The 17,242-nt window shown below is 44.2% G+C and overlaps 1 protein-coding gene across 8 annotated transcripts in view; it reads left to right on the top strand.

Annotated features, from left to right (window-relative positions):
* Window positions 1-17,242, top strand: part of DGKG (diacylglycerol kinase gamma) — a 213,148-nt gene that overhangs the window by 113,594 nt on the left and 82,312 nt on the right. For all 8 annotated transcript variants that reach the window (XM_053221105.1, XM_053221103.1, XM_053221098.1 and 5 more), the window contains one exon: window positions 3,403-3,467. In XM_053221105.1, coding sequence (XP_053077080.1) covers window positions 3,403-3,467 — 65 coding nt within the window. The remainder of the gene's footprint in view (window positions 1-3,402; window positions 3,468-17,242) is intronic.

A 17,242-nucleotide genomic window follows, 5' to 3' on the forward strand; every position in this document is an offset into this window, starting at 1 on the left:
TTTCTCAGGCTTCACCAGCTAAGTCTCCACCATGATGAGCCTCCTCCCCATTGGGGAATTTACCAAAAAGGTATCATTTTCCCTGCAACTTTTTGGGTTTCCTCAGTGTCATGTTCTTGTCTGTCACCTGTGAGAGCCATGCAGGTACTAAGACAACGGGACTCACTGAGAGATGTCTTGGACAAGGGGTCTGCACTCTTTTTCATCCTCCAACCTGCCGTAAGTTTTCAGAACAAACCAGGTTCCAAATGATGTGGTTTATTATCTTCTTTGTCTTTTTATCAACGTAAGCTGCCACAGTGACTTAGACCTGCATTTGTCCGGTATGGTAGCCGTCAGCCACATGAGGCAATGGTGTGCTTGCAATGGTCCTAGTCTAAATTGAGAGATGCTATAAGTACAAAACATACACCAAATTTCAAAAATGTAGTAGGAAAGAATTTTAAATATCTCCATTTTTTAAGGTTTTATTTATTTATTTTGAGAGACAGAGTACAGGCAGGGGAAGGGCAGAGAGAGAGGAAGAATCCCAAGCAGGATCTGCGCTGTCGGCACAGAGCCTGATGTGGGGCTCGAACTCATGCACTGTGAGATCTGATCTGAGCTGAAATCAAGAGTCAGACACTTAACCAACTGAGCCACCGAGTGTCCCAATATCTCAATAATTTTTATATTAACTACATGTTGCAGTGATAATATTTGTTAATGAAATATATCATTAAAATTAATTTCACCCTTTTCTTTTCACTTTTTTAATGCGGCTACTGGGAAATTTTCTATTTATTTCTTTTGGACAGCACTGGCCCAGACATCCAAATGTCTCAGAGTCCAAATGACTGCTGCTTATATTTGGAAGGGGCGCAAAAATCTTTTGGATTTTTAGTTTTAGCTCAGGAAAGCACCACCCATCTTCTTTTCTGTACCCAAAACCTCATAGAAAGGCCCCCAGAGCGTGTGGCCTTCAGAAATGCCATCATTGCAATGCTGGTCCCCTTGTCCCTTCAGAACAGAAGTCTCATTTTGCTGTCATTATTACCAAGAAAGGGTTTGACTCATTGTAGCACTGGCTTCCAAAATTTAAAAGAAATCACGATTGAATATAAATACACCCAGCTCAGTGCCCGGCACAGAACTCAACAGAAGGCGCAGGTAAATCTCCAGGTAGAGAAACATGGTCAGAGTCAGAGTCTTTTTTAGCATGGCCTTTTCAAGACTGAACAGCAAAGGAACTGCTCAGCTCTCCCCTGCTACTCTGTGTATTTGTCAAGCGATTATATTGGAACCACATGCTTAACTAATAATATGGTAAAGGCTGGTCTCTGTGAAAAGCAGCTTTGCAAAACATAGTTAAAAAAAAAAACAACTCCGAATAATCAGAACTATGCAGAGAGTAGGAAGCCTGTGCACAGATTCTGGAGAATAAGAAAATCAGGAGCCAGTCACAACAGTCCTGGTGGGGGGGGGGGGGGTGTGCGGGGGTCGTGAAGTACAAATCATGCCAGGCAACATGTGATGGCTTTTTTCTTTCGTTTTCCTTCTTTCTTTTCTTTTTTCCTGACAGAGGAAAATTAGTGCTTCAAAGGAACACAAGTAGATGAAATGTTTTCTTGAATCCCAGAGAAGCATTTGACAGATGTCACATGAATCTTATTCAGGGTGTTCACAAACTTGCTCAGAGCGCGGGAGGGAGAGCGAAGGCCTTGCTGCCTGGGGGAGCAGCACAGGCCGCCCCCCACCCCCCACCCCGGGGATAGACGCTTCAGGGCCTTTGTGCATGGCCCACCTCGTGTCCACAGTGGGTGCCTAACCAGGACCTGCAACCCTCCATGGGACTTAAAGGAAAAACAAAACCATAACTAGAGCTTGAATGTTAAATTCCCAGAACATTATTTCAGCAGGCAGTGTTTGCCAACCACAAACCAAGCCCGTATCTTCAACTTGCCTCTGTAGTGGGCTCCTAGCTGGCTGGGCTCCTCTGCTAAGTATTACAGAAGCCCCTCTTTGCCCCCTAACTTGCTTCTGGACTTTCTGTCTTCACCATTAGCCTGTAGTTTCTTCACCACACACAGCGCATGCGCCAAAAAAGCTTCTTCACTGAACTCTACCTCCTGATGTGAAAAGAATAATGACAACAGTCAGAAATTATCTTTTGTGAGTCTGCATCAAGAAACGGAATTAATACGCATCCACTGAAATGGAATTTCAGTTCTGTTTTAGCCACGCGGTCCAGTAAATGAGTTTCTGTAGCGTTTTTCCTGCACGTGTCTGAGTCAGCTCCCTTGTTTCTGTGTCACTCCCCACCCCAGCCCAATTTGCCTGTTTATTTCTAAAGCCCACCGCCCGCACCCAGCGTGTTCACACGAGGACTGAGTGGCGAAGGGGCGGAACACATTCTCCTGTGGGAAGATTGAGACTCTTAATGAGGGTGAAAGACCAAGTGTGAGGTGGAAAGATGAGCTCAATTTTAGGTCTGAAGCTCAGGGTTGGTTCTAGGGATCAGAGATGCTAGAAACAAGCATGAGAACTCGAGATGGCCCATGAATGTAGGCCGCAGATGGACTGAGGGTTGAGAAGTTCTGGTCAGGGGATGGAGAGCCTGGAAGCATGGCATCATGGGAGTCTTCCTAACTGAGCTCTGAGGTGCAGGTGGCCAGTAGCACAGCAAAGGCGTGTGCAAATAGGAGGACAGCAAAGTGTCCATCGAGTGTGGTAGTGAGACTCCTCTTGACCTTGGGGAAAGTCCTTTCTGTGGAGATCAAGAAACAGAAGCCAGAAGTTTAAACATATTTTTATTATCCACGAAGCCTGTTATTCAATGCCACTAATTATTTCTACTGATATGGATGATTAGAGTTAATATATAACAGCACCTACCAACGTCAGTTTTCTGGTTTTGACAATGTACTGTAGTTACATAAGATGTTATTGGGGGAAGCTGGGTGAAAGGGATACAGGAACTCTCTGTACTATTTTTGTAACTTCTTGTGAGTCTTAAAATATTCCAAAATAAAAAGTATTTTTTTAAAAGAGTTAATATGGCAAGGCATTTCCAGAAATTCACACTCAGCTCCACACGCGGGCTTCTGCACTGCAGCTGCCCCCACACCCAGACACCCTCTCTCTCCTCAAAGGGCAGCGGCTGTCCCCTTCATTCACCCTGAACTGTGGCAGAGAGGGGAAGCTGCAAGGAGTCGGCTGACATAGGCTCTATAAGCATTGGTGGCCTTAGCCCCTAACCTTGGACCTGGTGTTCACCCTTTGTGGGAGCCTCGAGTTCTGCTCTCTGACATGGACTCTCAGGTTTGGGGGATTTCAGTGAGAGCCTGTGTGCTTCCTTTCCTTTCCGCATTGCAGGGTCATGACCACTAACCAGGTGTCTGCTTTCCTCTCTTTCCCTTTCAGGATGCTTCCATTGCACACAGATTCCACGTGATGAGAGAGAAGCACCCTGAAAAATTCAACAGCAGGTAAGAGTGCCCTAAGGCTGCATCCCCGGCTGCACTGCCCGCTGGCCCCTCCCACCCCTGGAGGCGCTGGCCAGACAGAGGCCTCCACCTGCTCTCACCCAAACGTTCTTGGCCCGGCCGCCCAAGGACTTCGCTTTCCTGCCACGTTGCCGTCGCCGGAAGGAGGGTTTCCATTTCCAAGCAGAAAACACTGTCAGAAACCTGCCCTCCCCTCCCAGAGGATGCTGTGCAGAGGGAGGGATTGCGGGGCTGGCAAGGAGGGCGTGGCGTGCCCGCCTTGAGGGGTGGGGATCTGCTCTTGGCTAACTGGAACCCTCTTCGGGGGCTTGGCCGCTTTCTCTAGACGGAAAGCTCCTGCAGCCCCAGCCCCCTGGAATTTCTCTGGGGAGGGGCAAGCAGAAGGGCAGGGGCCTTAGCTTCTCTCAGTCTCAAAGGGAGGGAGACCGGAGGGCCGGGAGGGCGGCGCCTCTGCGTCCCCTGACAGCAGGGGGCAGCAGAGGGAGGCCCCTGCTGGCGCTGTGAGACCTGGAGCCCAGCACATTCCAGCCTCAGCCTGTGCACCCTGTGTGTAGCCTGGATGTTAGGTCCAAAAGTACAAGAAGAGAGAAAACCAGATCTTTTGCAAACAAAACTAAGCCCTTCTTGCTGGCAGGAGCGAATTTGCAAGAAGTGAGTTTGACTGGCATATAGCTACCCCTGGGTTTGTTGCAATACCTTTCTCCATTCTTCCTTCTTTATTTCTTCTCTTTGGTTCTCCATCTTTTTTCCTCTTTGTTGTGCCATTTCAAGATGACCATTGGATCCCATCCCACCCTCAAGCAGGTGGGTAGGAAGAATGCAGACTGAGCCTGAAGGGAGTGACTTAGTTAGCAGATAGGATCCTCTTCACAGCAGAGGCCCAGCCTTGTCTGAAGACATCTATTTAAAGCCTCACACTCCCAAAGAGCGCCACCATTTTCATCCCTACTCCTTTCCCCTGACCTCAATGCCTGGGAGGTTAACTGGGAAAAAGAAAGTCTTTAATGTAACATACTTCAGCTTCAGGAAAAGTGATCTGTGGGATCCAATAGCTGAACTCATTGTCTCCTTAGGGTGGGCATTCTGTCCCAGGAATATTCCATCTGGCTGTCTCACACAGCTTGTGCCCAACTCACAAGTCACTATTAACAGGTGATTGTTAAGAGTGGGTCCAGCCCCACTCTTATTGCAAACACAGACTCACAGATCAGCTGACCTTCTGTGTCACTCTCACATCCACACTAAATCTTCTTTCTCTTCTGTCCACTGTAGACTTTTTGGGTCCTCTTTTCACAGGGCTATCCTTATGCATAGTCATACACATGTACTTGTTAAGATGCCATATGCTTGCGAAATCCGTAAGGGCTCTGTTCATGCATCCATTCAACACTAGCTTTTGAAAATATACTCTATGCCAGGCACTGTTCTGTAGGTGTTTTGGAGAGCCATGTGTAGGGACTGACCATCCAGTGCTGCAGACATGCATAGTGACTTGTGTTAAGTGATATGAATCGAGGTAACCTATGGGAAGGAACACAAAGCAAGGGCACGGAATTTGGTGTGGTTGGGGCTTCCAACCATACAGATGCCAAGACCAGAAAACAAGGATGTATTTGCCAGGTGGACAAAGAAGAGAAGGGCTGCCCAGGCCAAAAGAACCAAATGTACAAAAAGATAACAAGGAGTGAGAGAAGGCAGAATGCTTGGGGTAGAGCAAGCTGTGCTGGTCTCTTGGCAGGGAAGAAGCAAAGCCCCTATAGTTTGTAGAGAGTGAGGAAGCAGAGGGAGGGAGAAGTTTCTCCATATTCCAGAAATCAATAGGTCAATGTATGATATAAATAGAGTCATCTTCAATTATTCACATGATTAACACAATTAGGAAGATACTTCTATCAGGGGAGAAAAAACAGTTGCAATTGCACGTTTCCTGGTGATCTGGTGACTGTTTTTCCTTCCCACTCCCCCAGTTCCATTAATAAGACTACTCTGTAGTGAGGTGCACACCCTTGCCCTGGTCGAGGTCAAGGTGGTGTGGTGGCCTGGGATGCCAGGCACCCAGATTTGTGTGTAAATCTATGTATCTGCAAGTAAGCGGAAACATAGTGGCATAGAGGTGGGCCCTGTTTCACAGGTCCTAGAACCCTTCCCAGTAAGAACTTTGAGTCCATGCTGCTTCTCCTGTGCTTGCTTGCTCATGTTGAAAGTACTCAGGAGTGCCCAGTTTGTCCACTGAGAGGCAGGCGAGCAGCCATTTTCCCCAGGCTTCCTTATTTAGCTTTGGAGATGGTTTTAAATAGGCAGGTGGTTGTTGCCATGGTTACCCCATTACACCAGCGGCTAAACTTAGGAAGGGCCACAAGGGATAGGAAGAAAGCTTGATACCCGGGATTTGGAAATGTAAACGATATTATCAAACAAGGCTTCATTTTACTCGGCTGAACTTAGGTTTTCCAGAGAGTAGTCACTGCTTGGCTGGATGCCCTTACCATTAAGGTGCAGGCCTGGGCCCTCAGGGATAACCCTGAGGTTCAATCTAGGGTGTTGTAACTTGTTTTGTTTTGCTTTGTTTTGTTTTGAACTTGGCAGTGTGTTTTGAACAGGGCTAGCATTTATCAGGAAGCTCGAATTTTTCACATTGCTCATTCAGTTTTCTTCTCAGAAGAATTTTTAACCTGAGGTACAAAGGCTGCAGGAGCTCTGAAAACACTTTGAAATTGTATGTAAGACATTGAGTACAATTTTCAGGAGAGAAAGTCCATAACAATGAGAAGGCTCTCACAGGGACCCATAGCCTTCAAATGGCTAAAAGTCACCATTCTGAGGCTTCTTTGAATCTTAAAGGGGGGTTGAGTTTTGGTTGGGGTTTTAGGAAATTCTTCCTCCAGTGGCTTCTCCCCACAGGTTGTTGCCAGAGAAGGTAGCTGGTTGTACAAAACGGAGTTATGTCCCTCTTGGAAATAGCTTTGTTAATGGAGCAAGAACCAGACCCAAGGATGCAGGAACGTGAGCCATGTGTGATGGGCAAGGAAAAGAAAGGCCTTTAACGGCAGAGATGGGGCTGTATTTGGTACACTGTACATCCTAATCATCGACAGGCTAATAATTCATTGTTAACTTAGGAATATTATGAAAATTATCATCTTGTAGTTGGCATACACATACAGAAGACAGATTTGATTTAAATGAGGATTCTAACATGTGTTAGAAGGTATTCTAGGCTACAAGGGTAAATAAGACCCGGTTCTTGCCTTCAGGGAATTCACAGTCTAGCAAAGAAGGAAGAATAATCTTCAAATATTTTTTACAAAGTGATTTTCACATACAAGGAGGTCCCATTTTGTAGGTCACATAGCATAAAAGAATTTGGGTAGTATAAGACACTAATTAATGGTTGTATCCCTACATCACCTGTAAATGAATTTAGAGTACAGAAATGGTGTTATAAGGGAACCAAACCAACTATTTTTTGAGCTCTTACCAGGTGCCAGGTGATAAACTAGGCTCTTTAAATACATTAGATTACTGAAATCCCATGATCACCCTACAAGGCAAATATTAGATAAAGGCATTTTACAGATAAAGACACTGAGGCTGGGAGAAGCCAAGTCACCCACCGGAAGTCACATCTTTTTTTTTTTTTATAAATGTTTATTTATTATTTAAAAAAATTTTTTTTTACATTTACTTACTTTTGAGAGATGGAGAGAGGCAGAACACAAGTGGGGGAGGGGCAGAGAGAGAATGAGACACAGAATCTGAAGCAGGCTCCAGGCTCTGAGCCGTCAGCACAGAGCCTGACGCGATGTGGGGCTCGAACTCACAAACCGTAAGAGTAAGATCATGACCTGAGCCGAAGTTGGACGCTTAACCGACTGAGCCACCCAGGTGCCCCAATGTTTATTTATTCTTCAGAAGGGGAGGGGCAGAGAGAGGGAGACAGAGGATCCAAAGCCAGCTCTGTGCTGACAGCAGAGAGCCCACTGTGGGGCTTGAACTCACAAACCATGAAATCATGACCTGAGCCAAAGTCAGACGCTTAACTAACTGAGCCACCCAGGCGCTCCAAGTCATGCATCTTTTTAAGCGCCAGAGCTGATGCAATTCTAAGTTAGCTCCTCCAGAGTTCAAACTCTGTTTTCTGTACCTGATATCTCCCATGGATTTCATTTATTAAATATCAAACACTCTGATGGGTACTATATGCATGATCCCACTCAACAGAATAACATGCAAATTAAGTGCTGCTATCCCCATTTTAGACATGAAAATATTAGGGTAAGGAGGGTAGAGCTTTTATCAACTCTATCCACCTGAGGATTGCCTCTCATGGGAAAATGCCTGCTGAGTTCCAAAGGGGACAACAGGTACACCGTCCAGTCTTAACTTATGTGGTATGACTCTTCTCCCTATCTCAATGTCCACAGCACAGAGCAGGACCGATTATGTGATTTGTGTGACCCAGTGCAATGTTAAATACAGGATCCCTTGTTCAAAATTATTAAGAATTCCAAGTCAGTGACAGCAGAGCATTAATTAAAACAAGTACAGAGCCCTTCTAAGTGTGGGGCTCCTTGCAGCTATGCAGATTTCACTCCCATGAGCTGGCCCTGGCAAGGAGAGAAGAATTTAGTTTTTCAGTAAACCTCACATTTGCTAGGACTCACAGGGATGGGGGAAGTTTGCAATAAAGGTAAAAGAATGGGGGAAAGAGGGCTTCAACTAGGGAGTAGGAAAGGGATTATCAGTACCTCAATCAGGCAGTAGTCAGTATTAGCAGATGAGCTGATGATACCACTAAAGTCTTCCTGATATCCAAGAACCAGTCCTCCATGAAGTTTCTGGATTAGCTCTCTGTGAGGCATTTTATATGTGTGTACATATGATATATACATGAAAGCTACCAAATTGCGATGTCACTGTGGTTGAGCATCCAGAAAGAGAAGTCTAACTGTGGAATTTTTTCGTTGTTGGTCAGAAACTCAGAGCACTTGAGGAATGTGTTATTCCAAACCTGTTGAGTGCCATCCACTTGAATATGTCCCTCAGCAGTTTAGGCTGAAGCAAGATATTTCCTGTTAGGCCCTTCAAAGGGACCGAAACAGTGCTTCATTCCTACCAAAAGCTGACCACCTTTCCCAAAAGCCCTCGGGTAATTAATAGATTCTGGAGTGTTAGCTTTCTTGGAACCAGGCCCATGGAGTAGTTGATGAGGGGTTCCCTCAGAAGCCCTAATGTAGCCTGAGACCTTAAGAGGTTGGAAATACATCTTGCAAATAACTAAGCACTTAACAGATATTTATAGAATGAGGCAGCAGGGTATAGTCTACATTGGCATCAAAACTTGGCCCTGGCACTTACTAGCTGTGTGACCTTGGGCAAGTTACTTAATCTCTTTAATCCTTTGCTTCCTCCCCTGAAAATCTTGCAAGTTTGCTGTAAGCATAATGAGATCATGTGTAAGTTCATGGCACACAGTAGGTAATCAATAAACATGTTATTGAAAATTGTTCAATGACAAGCATGAGGAAAGCATCGCCACAAATTGCCAATAAAAGGCTTTTCTGATACAGTGGCTAGTGGGATTCGATCAGTGGTCTTTGCTTTATTGGAATGGCCCTTGAACTCAAAAGTTGGAGGCCAACTAAAAGTTGGAGGAGACCCCATCTGTGATACATTGAATCTGTCCAAACCCCTCTCCTAGGGGATGGGAGGATAGCATCAATTGGCCAGGATTGATTTGGGTTCTATAGGATAGGATCTGTAGAGAAAATTCCCTTTATAGGCTCCATGAGTGTTCAAGAGGCAGAGGTGTGGGGTCTGAATACCAGAGATTCCAAGTTCAGCCTAGAGACAGGATCAAGACCGGGGTCACGGACCCCAGCTGACATGGTAACAGGAGAAACAGGGTGGGAGTGAGTAAGGGGAAGTTGCAGGTGCCGTGGACTCCATGGATACCTAGGGCTTACCAGCTGGAACCATGGAGTGCACCATTGGTGGGTAGGGGGTTGGCCAAAGGCAGTCAGACACTGGAGACGTGATGATCCTCCATTCATGCTGACTCTTGCCTCACCCACTGAGCACCTCTTCTCCTACTTTGGATTTAACAGAGATATTCTGTGGGAGGGAAAATAGAGGCCGGCAAAGCTCAAATCATACAATTCTGGAAATGAAAGGGCCTCCTCTCTTGAATACCTGTAGTATGCTCTGTAGTCACAAGCATAGACTGTATCACCATTTACATAAGATTTACTTTTTTTAGCTAAAAAATGAAACCATTCTAAGTTATTCTTTCCAGGAGCCCTGTGAGGTAGCCCAGTGTTACAGCCCAGATGTTTGACTTTCCCAAAGCATAAAGGTACAACAGCAGTGACACAGCAGCGTGGAAAATCCTCACCATTGGCAGCTTCATTCTGTGCCCTGAATTTGGTTTTGTTCCTCCTTGTCTACTACTTGGCCCCCCAAGAGACACCTGCCCTAAGTACCTGGAGGTTCAAACTGTCTGCACCTGTTTCCCTCAATATATCACACGATTTTTTCAAACATTTGGAATTCAGAAAAGCCCCAAATGAAGTTGATTGTGGCATTTCTATTTTTATTCTTACTCCCATAAGTATTTATAAAGGAAATGCAAACCTTGTGTCTTGTGTTCAAGTGCCTTTGACTCTTCAAGTCAGTTCTGACAGAGCAGCGTACTTAATTACTGGAATGTTTATATACTAGCCCACAAATATGTTTTATTCCCCACCCTCCCCACACCCTTCCTCGGAAGAGACGCAGGGAGTGAAATGAGTGAAATATGGGTTCATGTTTTTTTCACCAAGCATTCGTCATTATGCAGTTGCGTAAGTCCAGGGTTTTGATTTGGTTTGGTTTTGGGGTTTTTGTTTGTTTGTTTGTTTTTTGGCTGTCTTATTTGTTTACAGTCAGCCCTTGATTCTTTGCAGAAACAAGGGAATAGCAACATGGGTCATTTAGAGCTGTGAATGGTCAAAGATTTGAGGAGGCTGTTATGAATATTTGTGAGCAGGTCTCTCTGCCCTAAAAAAATTCACAGTATTTTAAATAATCTGATGAAATCACATTGAATCTTCACATTTCCTTCATTTTCCTCCTGTCTCCCCCGTGCATTGGAACAGATAGCACAACTTCTCAGACTGATACACAGGAGCAGCCTATGATATCTCGAGGCTCCTTACAAAGTTGCTGGTTTGCCAGAACAGTTCCTTATTATAGCTTAACAGGCATTTTCTTCTAGCCCTTGCTAGGCTAAAACAAGAAAGGTATGATTCATGTCAACAAAGAGTGGAATCAGTTTGTGATAATATCAAAAGGAACTTGAAAGCAGGCTATGTTTTCAAGTCTTTAGGCCAGATAATCCGAAAATTATCAGTATTGATTGATTGATTGATTTTTAGAAATATTTCCATCAAAGAGCTCAAGATGTAATATATATTCAAGTTCAGAAGGGTTAAGGTCAGAGTGATAACCTCATGGAAGAAAATCAAAGCACACAAATTCAAAGCAAGGTAAGAACTGGCTAGGTCCTCAAATGGGTGTTGACAGTCTGGATGCTTTCCAGAGGGAAGAGGTCAGGAAAGTGCTGGAATTTAATGTCTTATAAGGAAAGGCTGAATCTGGGATTATTTCATCCAAAGAAGAGATGACTTGGGGAGAAGTGATTATTGACCTCAAATATTTAAAAAGTATTTCTCATGAAGGAGGAATTAGGTTATTTTGCATGATAGATCAATGGGGGAAATAACTAGAAAGACCACTTTAAGCACCAAACATAGGACATCAGTTCTACCAGTTAGAACCATCCTCAAGTGCAGAGGACCACCAGGGAGTGCATTTTCAGGTATTAAATGTTCAGGCAGGTGCTGGACAAACATCTGGGGCTCCAGTGGGGCCAAGTGCCGAAGCTTGGCACAATAGCGTGCAGGTGCTATTGTCAAACAATCTGGATATAAATGCTGGAATTACATGTGACTTCAATCAAGCTGCTCGTCTAAGCCTCAGTCTACTCACCTGTAAAATTGGAATGTAATACTATATTTGTTTCCTATGGATGCTGTAGCAAATTGCCACAATTTTTGTGGCTTAAAACAACATATTAAGTGCTGGAGGTCAGAAATCTGAAGTAGGTCTCACTGGGCTAAACTCAAGGCATCATCAGGGCTACATTCCTTCCTGGAGGCTCTAAGGGGAGAATCCATTTCCTTACCTTTTCTTGTATCTAGAAGTTGCCTGCATTCCTTAGCTGTGGCCCCCTTGCATCTTTTTTTTTAAATTTTTTAATGCTTATTGATTTTTGAGAGACAGAGTGTGAGTGGGGGAGGGGCAGAGAGAGGGCGACACAGAATCCAAAGTAGGGTCCAGGCTCTGAGCTGTCAGCACAAAGCCCGATGCGGGGCTCGAACCCACAAACTGTGAGATCATGACCTGAGCTGAAGGTGGACGCTTAACCGACTAAGCCACTCAGGCACCGCCTCCCCTTCCATCTTTAAAGCCAGCAGTGGCCAGTCCAATTGTTCTCGACATGGCATCCTTCATATAGTCTCCTTCTGCCTCCCTCTTCCACTTAAAATGATCCTTGTGATGATACTGAACGTACTCAGATAAATCCATCTCAACGTCAGCTGACCACCAATTTCAATTCCGCCTGTAACTTTGATTGCCTTTTGCCATACAAACTAACATACTCATATTCACAGCTTCCAGGCATTAGAACATGGGCATTTTCAGGACATTATTCTACCTACTACAGGTACCTTACCTAAGTACCATAGTATTATTTTGAAGTTTCAATGAAGCAGTTCATTTAAAGTGCTTATTACAGAGGCTTGGCACATTGATGCTAGATTATTATTAATATTCTCATTATTACAAAGACAGAGCCTACATCAAACAATAGTCATTTTAGATGACTCAGAAACCCTTAAAATTCTGCTATTTAATGACTCTCTGAGAGGGACAGATAAATATCTGTTGGTCATAGGATATGAATCATCACTGTAGCAATATATGACACGCTTTTTTTCTCTTCACTTATCTCGATAAAATTTTTTGCATGCATTTAGCATTATGGAGTTTAATACTATATCATAAAGTATCATTACATAATACATTGAAATCGCATTGTAAATAATTTGTAAAATTTAGAAAAGTCGAAGAAAAACCAATCACTCGTAGCACCATCACCGAGAAACAATAGTATCATTTTGGCGCATTTCAGCAGTTGACTTGATAAACATATTTTTAAATATTTGTGATAACAGGTTTTTGTAAAGTTACACGTACCATTCCTTAAGCAGTTTTTCTTTATACAAGTAATTAAGGCTTAGTGTGGAAAAACAAATAATATTGTCCCCCAGGAAATAAACACTGTTAGCATTGTAACATATTTCTTTCTGCTCCCACTGCACAATTTTGCTTACTTGAGAACACACCGTATACACTGGTTGAAAACACTGTTAACACAGTAGCATGTACAGGTTATGGAGGGAGGCGGATAGAAAGGAGCTGATTAGAGGGAGTTTATCTGCAGGGAGAGTCTTCTCTGATTAGAAAAAAAATCCCAATGATTTTGTTCAGTCAGTATGAGAGTTTTAAAGCTGTCACTTTGCAGGTGAAGGAACCACTTGATCTGTTCTGCAGCTCTACTTTGGTGGAAGGGAAATTTGAAAATGCGAATCTCTTAGCACAGTTCCTCCTCCTGTGCTCCGTTTTCCTGTGCTAGAGTAAGACGAGTTTGTGTTTTCCGTGACCAGCAGAGGTAGTAGGCGTGGCCATCCGAACTATGTAATGGTGGAGTTGTTGTTTAAGCGCACATACTATCAGTGTGTTTATTAAGGTCCTTGAAGGGTGGTTTTTCCCGATGTTATCAGGATGGCTCCAGCCTACACCGACGGTGGGAGCCATTGTTTATTAAATGTTTTCAGGCATTTCATGTACACTTTACTTTTAACTGGCACAGCTCTCCAAGTATAAGGTGAATATTATGGATCCCTTGTACAGATGAGAAAATGGAGGCTCAGGGAGGTGATGCAGCTTGCTCAAGAACATACAACTAGGTAACAGGGGAGCTGCTATTAAAACCTCCGTCTGACTCTGAAGCCTCCGTTTATACTGCTGCTCTTCCCTGCATCTCTGCATGCCCAGGTTGGTGCCCGTGACCAAGGAAGCACCCAAGCAAGAGACTAGAGAAGGACCACGGAGACAATGAGCGGCCCCATGAGAAAACCTTCAATAAGCCAAAATATATTTTGTTTTGTTTTGTTTTTTGGAGAGAAGGAGCAGAGAATGTGTTGGGACTTGGCCTCAATCAAGAAATTGATTCTTCCACAATTCTGGAGGCTAAAAGTCTGTGAAGGCTCTGTGAAGGACTCACAACAGGAAATACTGACCACACCTTCTTACTTTTCATCTCGGCTCAGAAAAGAATGAGAGGGGGGGAAATATGCTTCTCAAGTGAGGAATTGCTATTTTGGATGAAAGGAAGAATCTCCTGGCCTGGAGACCCATTAAAGGCTAAAATGAGTTATTGAGAGAAGTTATGGAGTATCTTGCAAAGGGTTTCTAAAAACAGAAGCCAGACTCATTCATCTGGGATGACAAACGCACCATCTTCTCTGAGCCCCAGGGGTGAGCCAAACGAGAGTCCTCTGCTTCCTGCCCAACAAGCAACTGGGGTATCCCCTAGGAGACCTTTGCCTCCTATTGTTCCTCAGCTCCCAGCTGGTTCCCATGATGCCCCCGCTAAGGATTGCCTCAGCAGCCCCCTGGCCATCTCGATGCTCTTTCTTCTCAGGCCCCCAGTTTGGTAGCTGCCCATGTGTCTATCCTGTTTCTGTTGCACAAGCACCTGCTGTCACAATCCATGCCCCATTTTATAGAATTTAAAGTCGCCTGCCTTGCCTTTGGGACCCTTTATAAACATCTCCCAAACACCAGTCCAGCCTTATCGTTTGCTTGCTCCACTGCTCTCCCCTAGCCCACTCTGCCCTTAACTCCTCAGTCTAGTATGGCATCTCCTTCTGGGGCCTAATCATCACCTATTGCTTGTTTCCAAATACAGTCCAAAATATTCGAAACACTCCCTCGCTGACCAATCCCGGCCCTGGCCTCCACTTTCTCTTACAATCCACCTACAAGGTTTTTGATACATTTTTTCCCACTTTGATTTTTTCCTCCTTGTCTTCTATCCGTCGTTGTTCTGAGGCTACACTGTTCTTTCTCCACCTCATTCGTAAGCTTGCTTACTCAGAGAAATGAACCGTTTTTTGGGGATCCACTGACCTAAAAAGCAGAAGAATGCTGCTGTGCATGTTCCCTCATTTGGCCCAAACGTGTTGAGCATCTATTTGGTGTCAGTATTGTGCAGGGACTGAGGAAATATGGATTACCACAGCCCCTATTTCCAGCAGCCCATGGGCTAGTTGGGAAGATGAGCTTGTACAGAAGCTATCACCAACTGTATTCGTTTCCTAAGGCTGCCATGACATATGACCACAAACTGGGTGGCTTCCAACAACAGAAATTGATTCTTCCACAATTCTGGAGGCTAAAAGTCTGAAATCAAGGCGTCAGCAGGATTGGTTCCTTCCCAGGCTCTGAGGGAGAATCTGTTCCATACCTCTCTTCTTGCTTCTGGTGGTTGCCAGGAATTCTTGGCATTCCTTGGCTTGTAGCTGCAAAACTCCAGTCTCTGCCTTCGTCTTCACATGCATCCTCCTTCTGTATCTCTGTGTCTCTGTCAGATTCCTCTCTTCTTATAAGGACACCAGTTATTGGATTGGGCCCACCCTAATCCAGTATGACATCATCTTAACTTGATTACATCTGCAAAGACCCTATTTTCAAATACAGTCACATTCACCAGTGCTGGGGTTAGGACTTCAACAAAGCTTCTTGGAGAAGACAGTTTAACCAACCACACTAACCCTCCCTCAAGCCCTCACAAAAGAAGGAAATCTAATATGGCAGGCTTTGTTTTAACATGGAGACAAGAATAATGAGTGTTGTGAAAGCACCTAACTGAGAAAGTGGGATTAGACTTCAGAAGGAAGGTTCTATTTGAGTGTGAGATTGAGAGAGAATGGGAATGCCCTGAGTAAAGAAGGAGCTGGGTGCATGCTAGGAGGAGAGATGCAGGCTGGGCAAAGGGGTGAGAGGACCCTGGATGTGAGGAGAGGGGCTGATGGTTCTGAGGTGAGGTGGAAAGGCAGGTGGGAGAGCGCTGTGGCAGGATCTCAACATTCTGCACAGGAGTTTGCACTTTATCCTACAGGTGAGTGAGTGGATGGGAAGGGGGTCAGTCAGCAAATACTTTTTGAATAGGTCAGTGAGGGAGTGAATTATCTTTTGAAGTATTTCCAGAGCCAAAATTTCAGGGCTCCTAGAAACAGGGGGAACTTTATACTGAATGTATGGGTGTACAGGGTGTTAGGTCAGAGAGAGACCCAGAGACAGAGAAGGTAACCCTCAGGGAGACAGAAGGAAGAGAGCTGTCAGGAGAGAGGGAACAAGAATCAGTTCTGCTAATCTAAGGGAGTTCGTACGTCAAAGGGCCCGAAAAACTGTGGAAACCAACCACGGAGCTTTGTGTCACAAGCCCTGAATGGTGAAGCACGCTGTTAGGTTGTGGAGGTAGAAATCCATATTGACAAAAATTCCAGATGTCATTCTCTGTTCCTCAGATTCTCTCATGCAGACGTTGGCTCGGGTGGCCTTTAAATTTAGCATAGGTGGCTCAGTCGGTTAAGTGTCAGACTTAGGCTCAGGTCATGATCTCATGGTTTGTGGGTTCGAGCCCTGCGTCAGCTCTGTGCTAACAGCTTGGAGCCTGGAGCCTGCTACAGATTCTTTGTCTCCCTCTCTCTCTGCCCTTCCCCTGCTTGTGCTCGCTCTCTCTCTCTCTCTCTCTCTCTCTCTCAAAAATAAATAAACATTAAAAAAATTTTTTTAATTTAGCTTGGAATGCTTTTTGTTTTTATCTCCAAAGAAAAAAATATCAGAGTTTATTATCCCTCTGTTATACTGACTAATTAGAACTTTGGAGAATTATCGTCCTTTTGCATTAGGAGCATCTCTGTGATAAACCAGCATCCATCTTTATATGTAGAGCTGGTGTGATTAGCATATTCAGTCTGATATATTTTCCTTAAACTTTTCATATTTGCACCTGTTTTATTAAAAAGCCATTGAAAAACAATAGGTATTCTCAAGAAATATTTGAGTGATTAATTTTAATCCTTCATTTAAATCAACATTTACTAAAGACAATTCTAATGCATCTGTTACTTGGCCAGATGAAATTGTGAAAGCAGCCTTTTTCTGTACTCCTCAGGAAACTCAGTAACTCGCTGATGAAATAAGTATATTATCTCTTCAGAAACCCTGGGCAAATGGCTTTACAACTCCATATGTTAGGCTGTGTTCCCCTTCCATGAAATGTAGATACTAATAACTAGGCTTCTTTCACTGCATCCAAAGTCGGAAGGACTGAGTTTTAGCTCCCACCCTTTCTCTTACTTATTCTCTGTCCTTGGGAAGGTCACTCACTTCTCTGATTCTTTAACTTCCCAGTGTGTAAAATGGAAATTACAATTATCTCAGGTGATGCTTTTGCGAATTAGAGTAGATAAATGAATGGATTTGAAATCTTCAAGGTGTTGGTGTCATGCTGTTGATTATGATGGGAATTTGTAAGAACATGCAGCAGTACATAAGCAAGTACACTGTAGACTCTCTCATTC

The sequence above is a fragment of the Acinonyx jubatus genome, chromosome C2 (genome assembly GCF_027475565.1).
Source record: "Acinonyx jubatus isolate Ajub_Pintada_27869175 chromosome C2, VMU_Ajub_asm_v1.0, whole genome shotgun sequence".
Classification (NCBI taxonomy): domain Eukaryota; kingdom Metazoa; phylum Chordata; class Mammalia; order Carnivora; family Felidae; genus Acinonyx; species Acinonyx jubatus.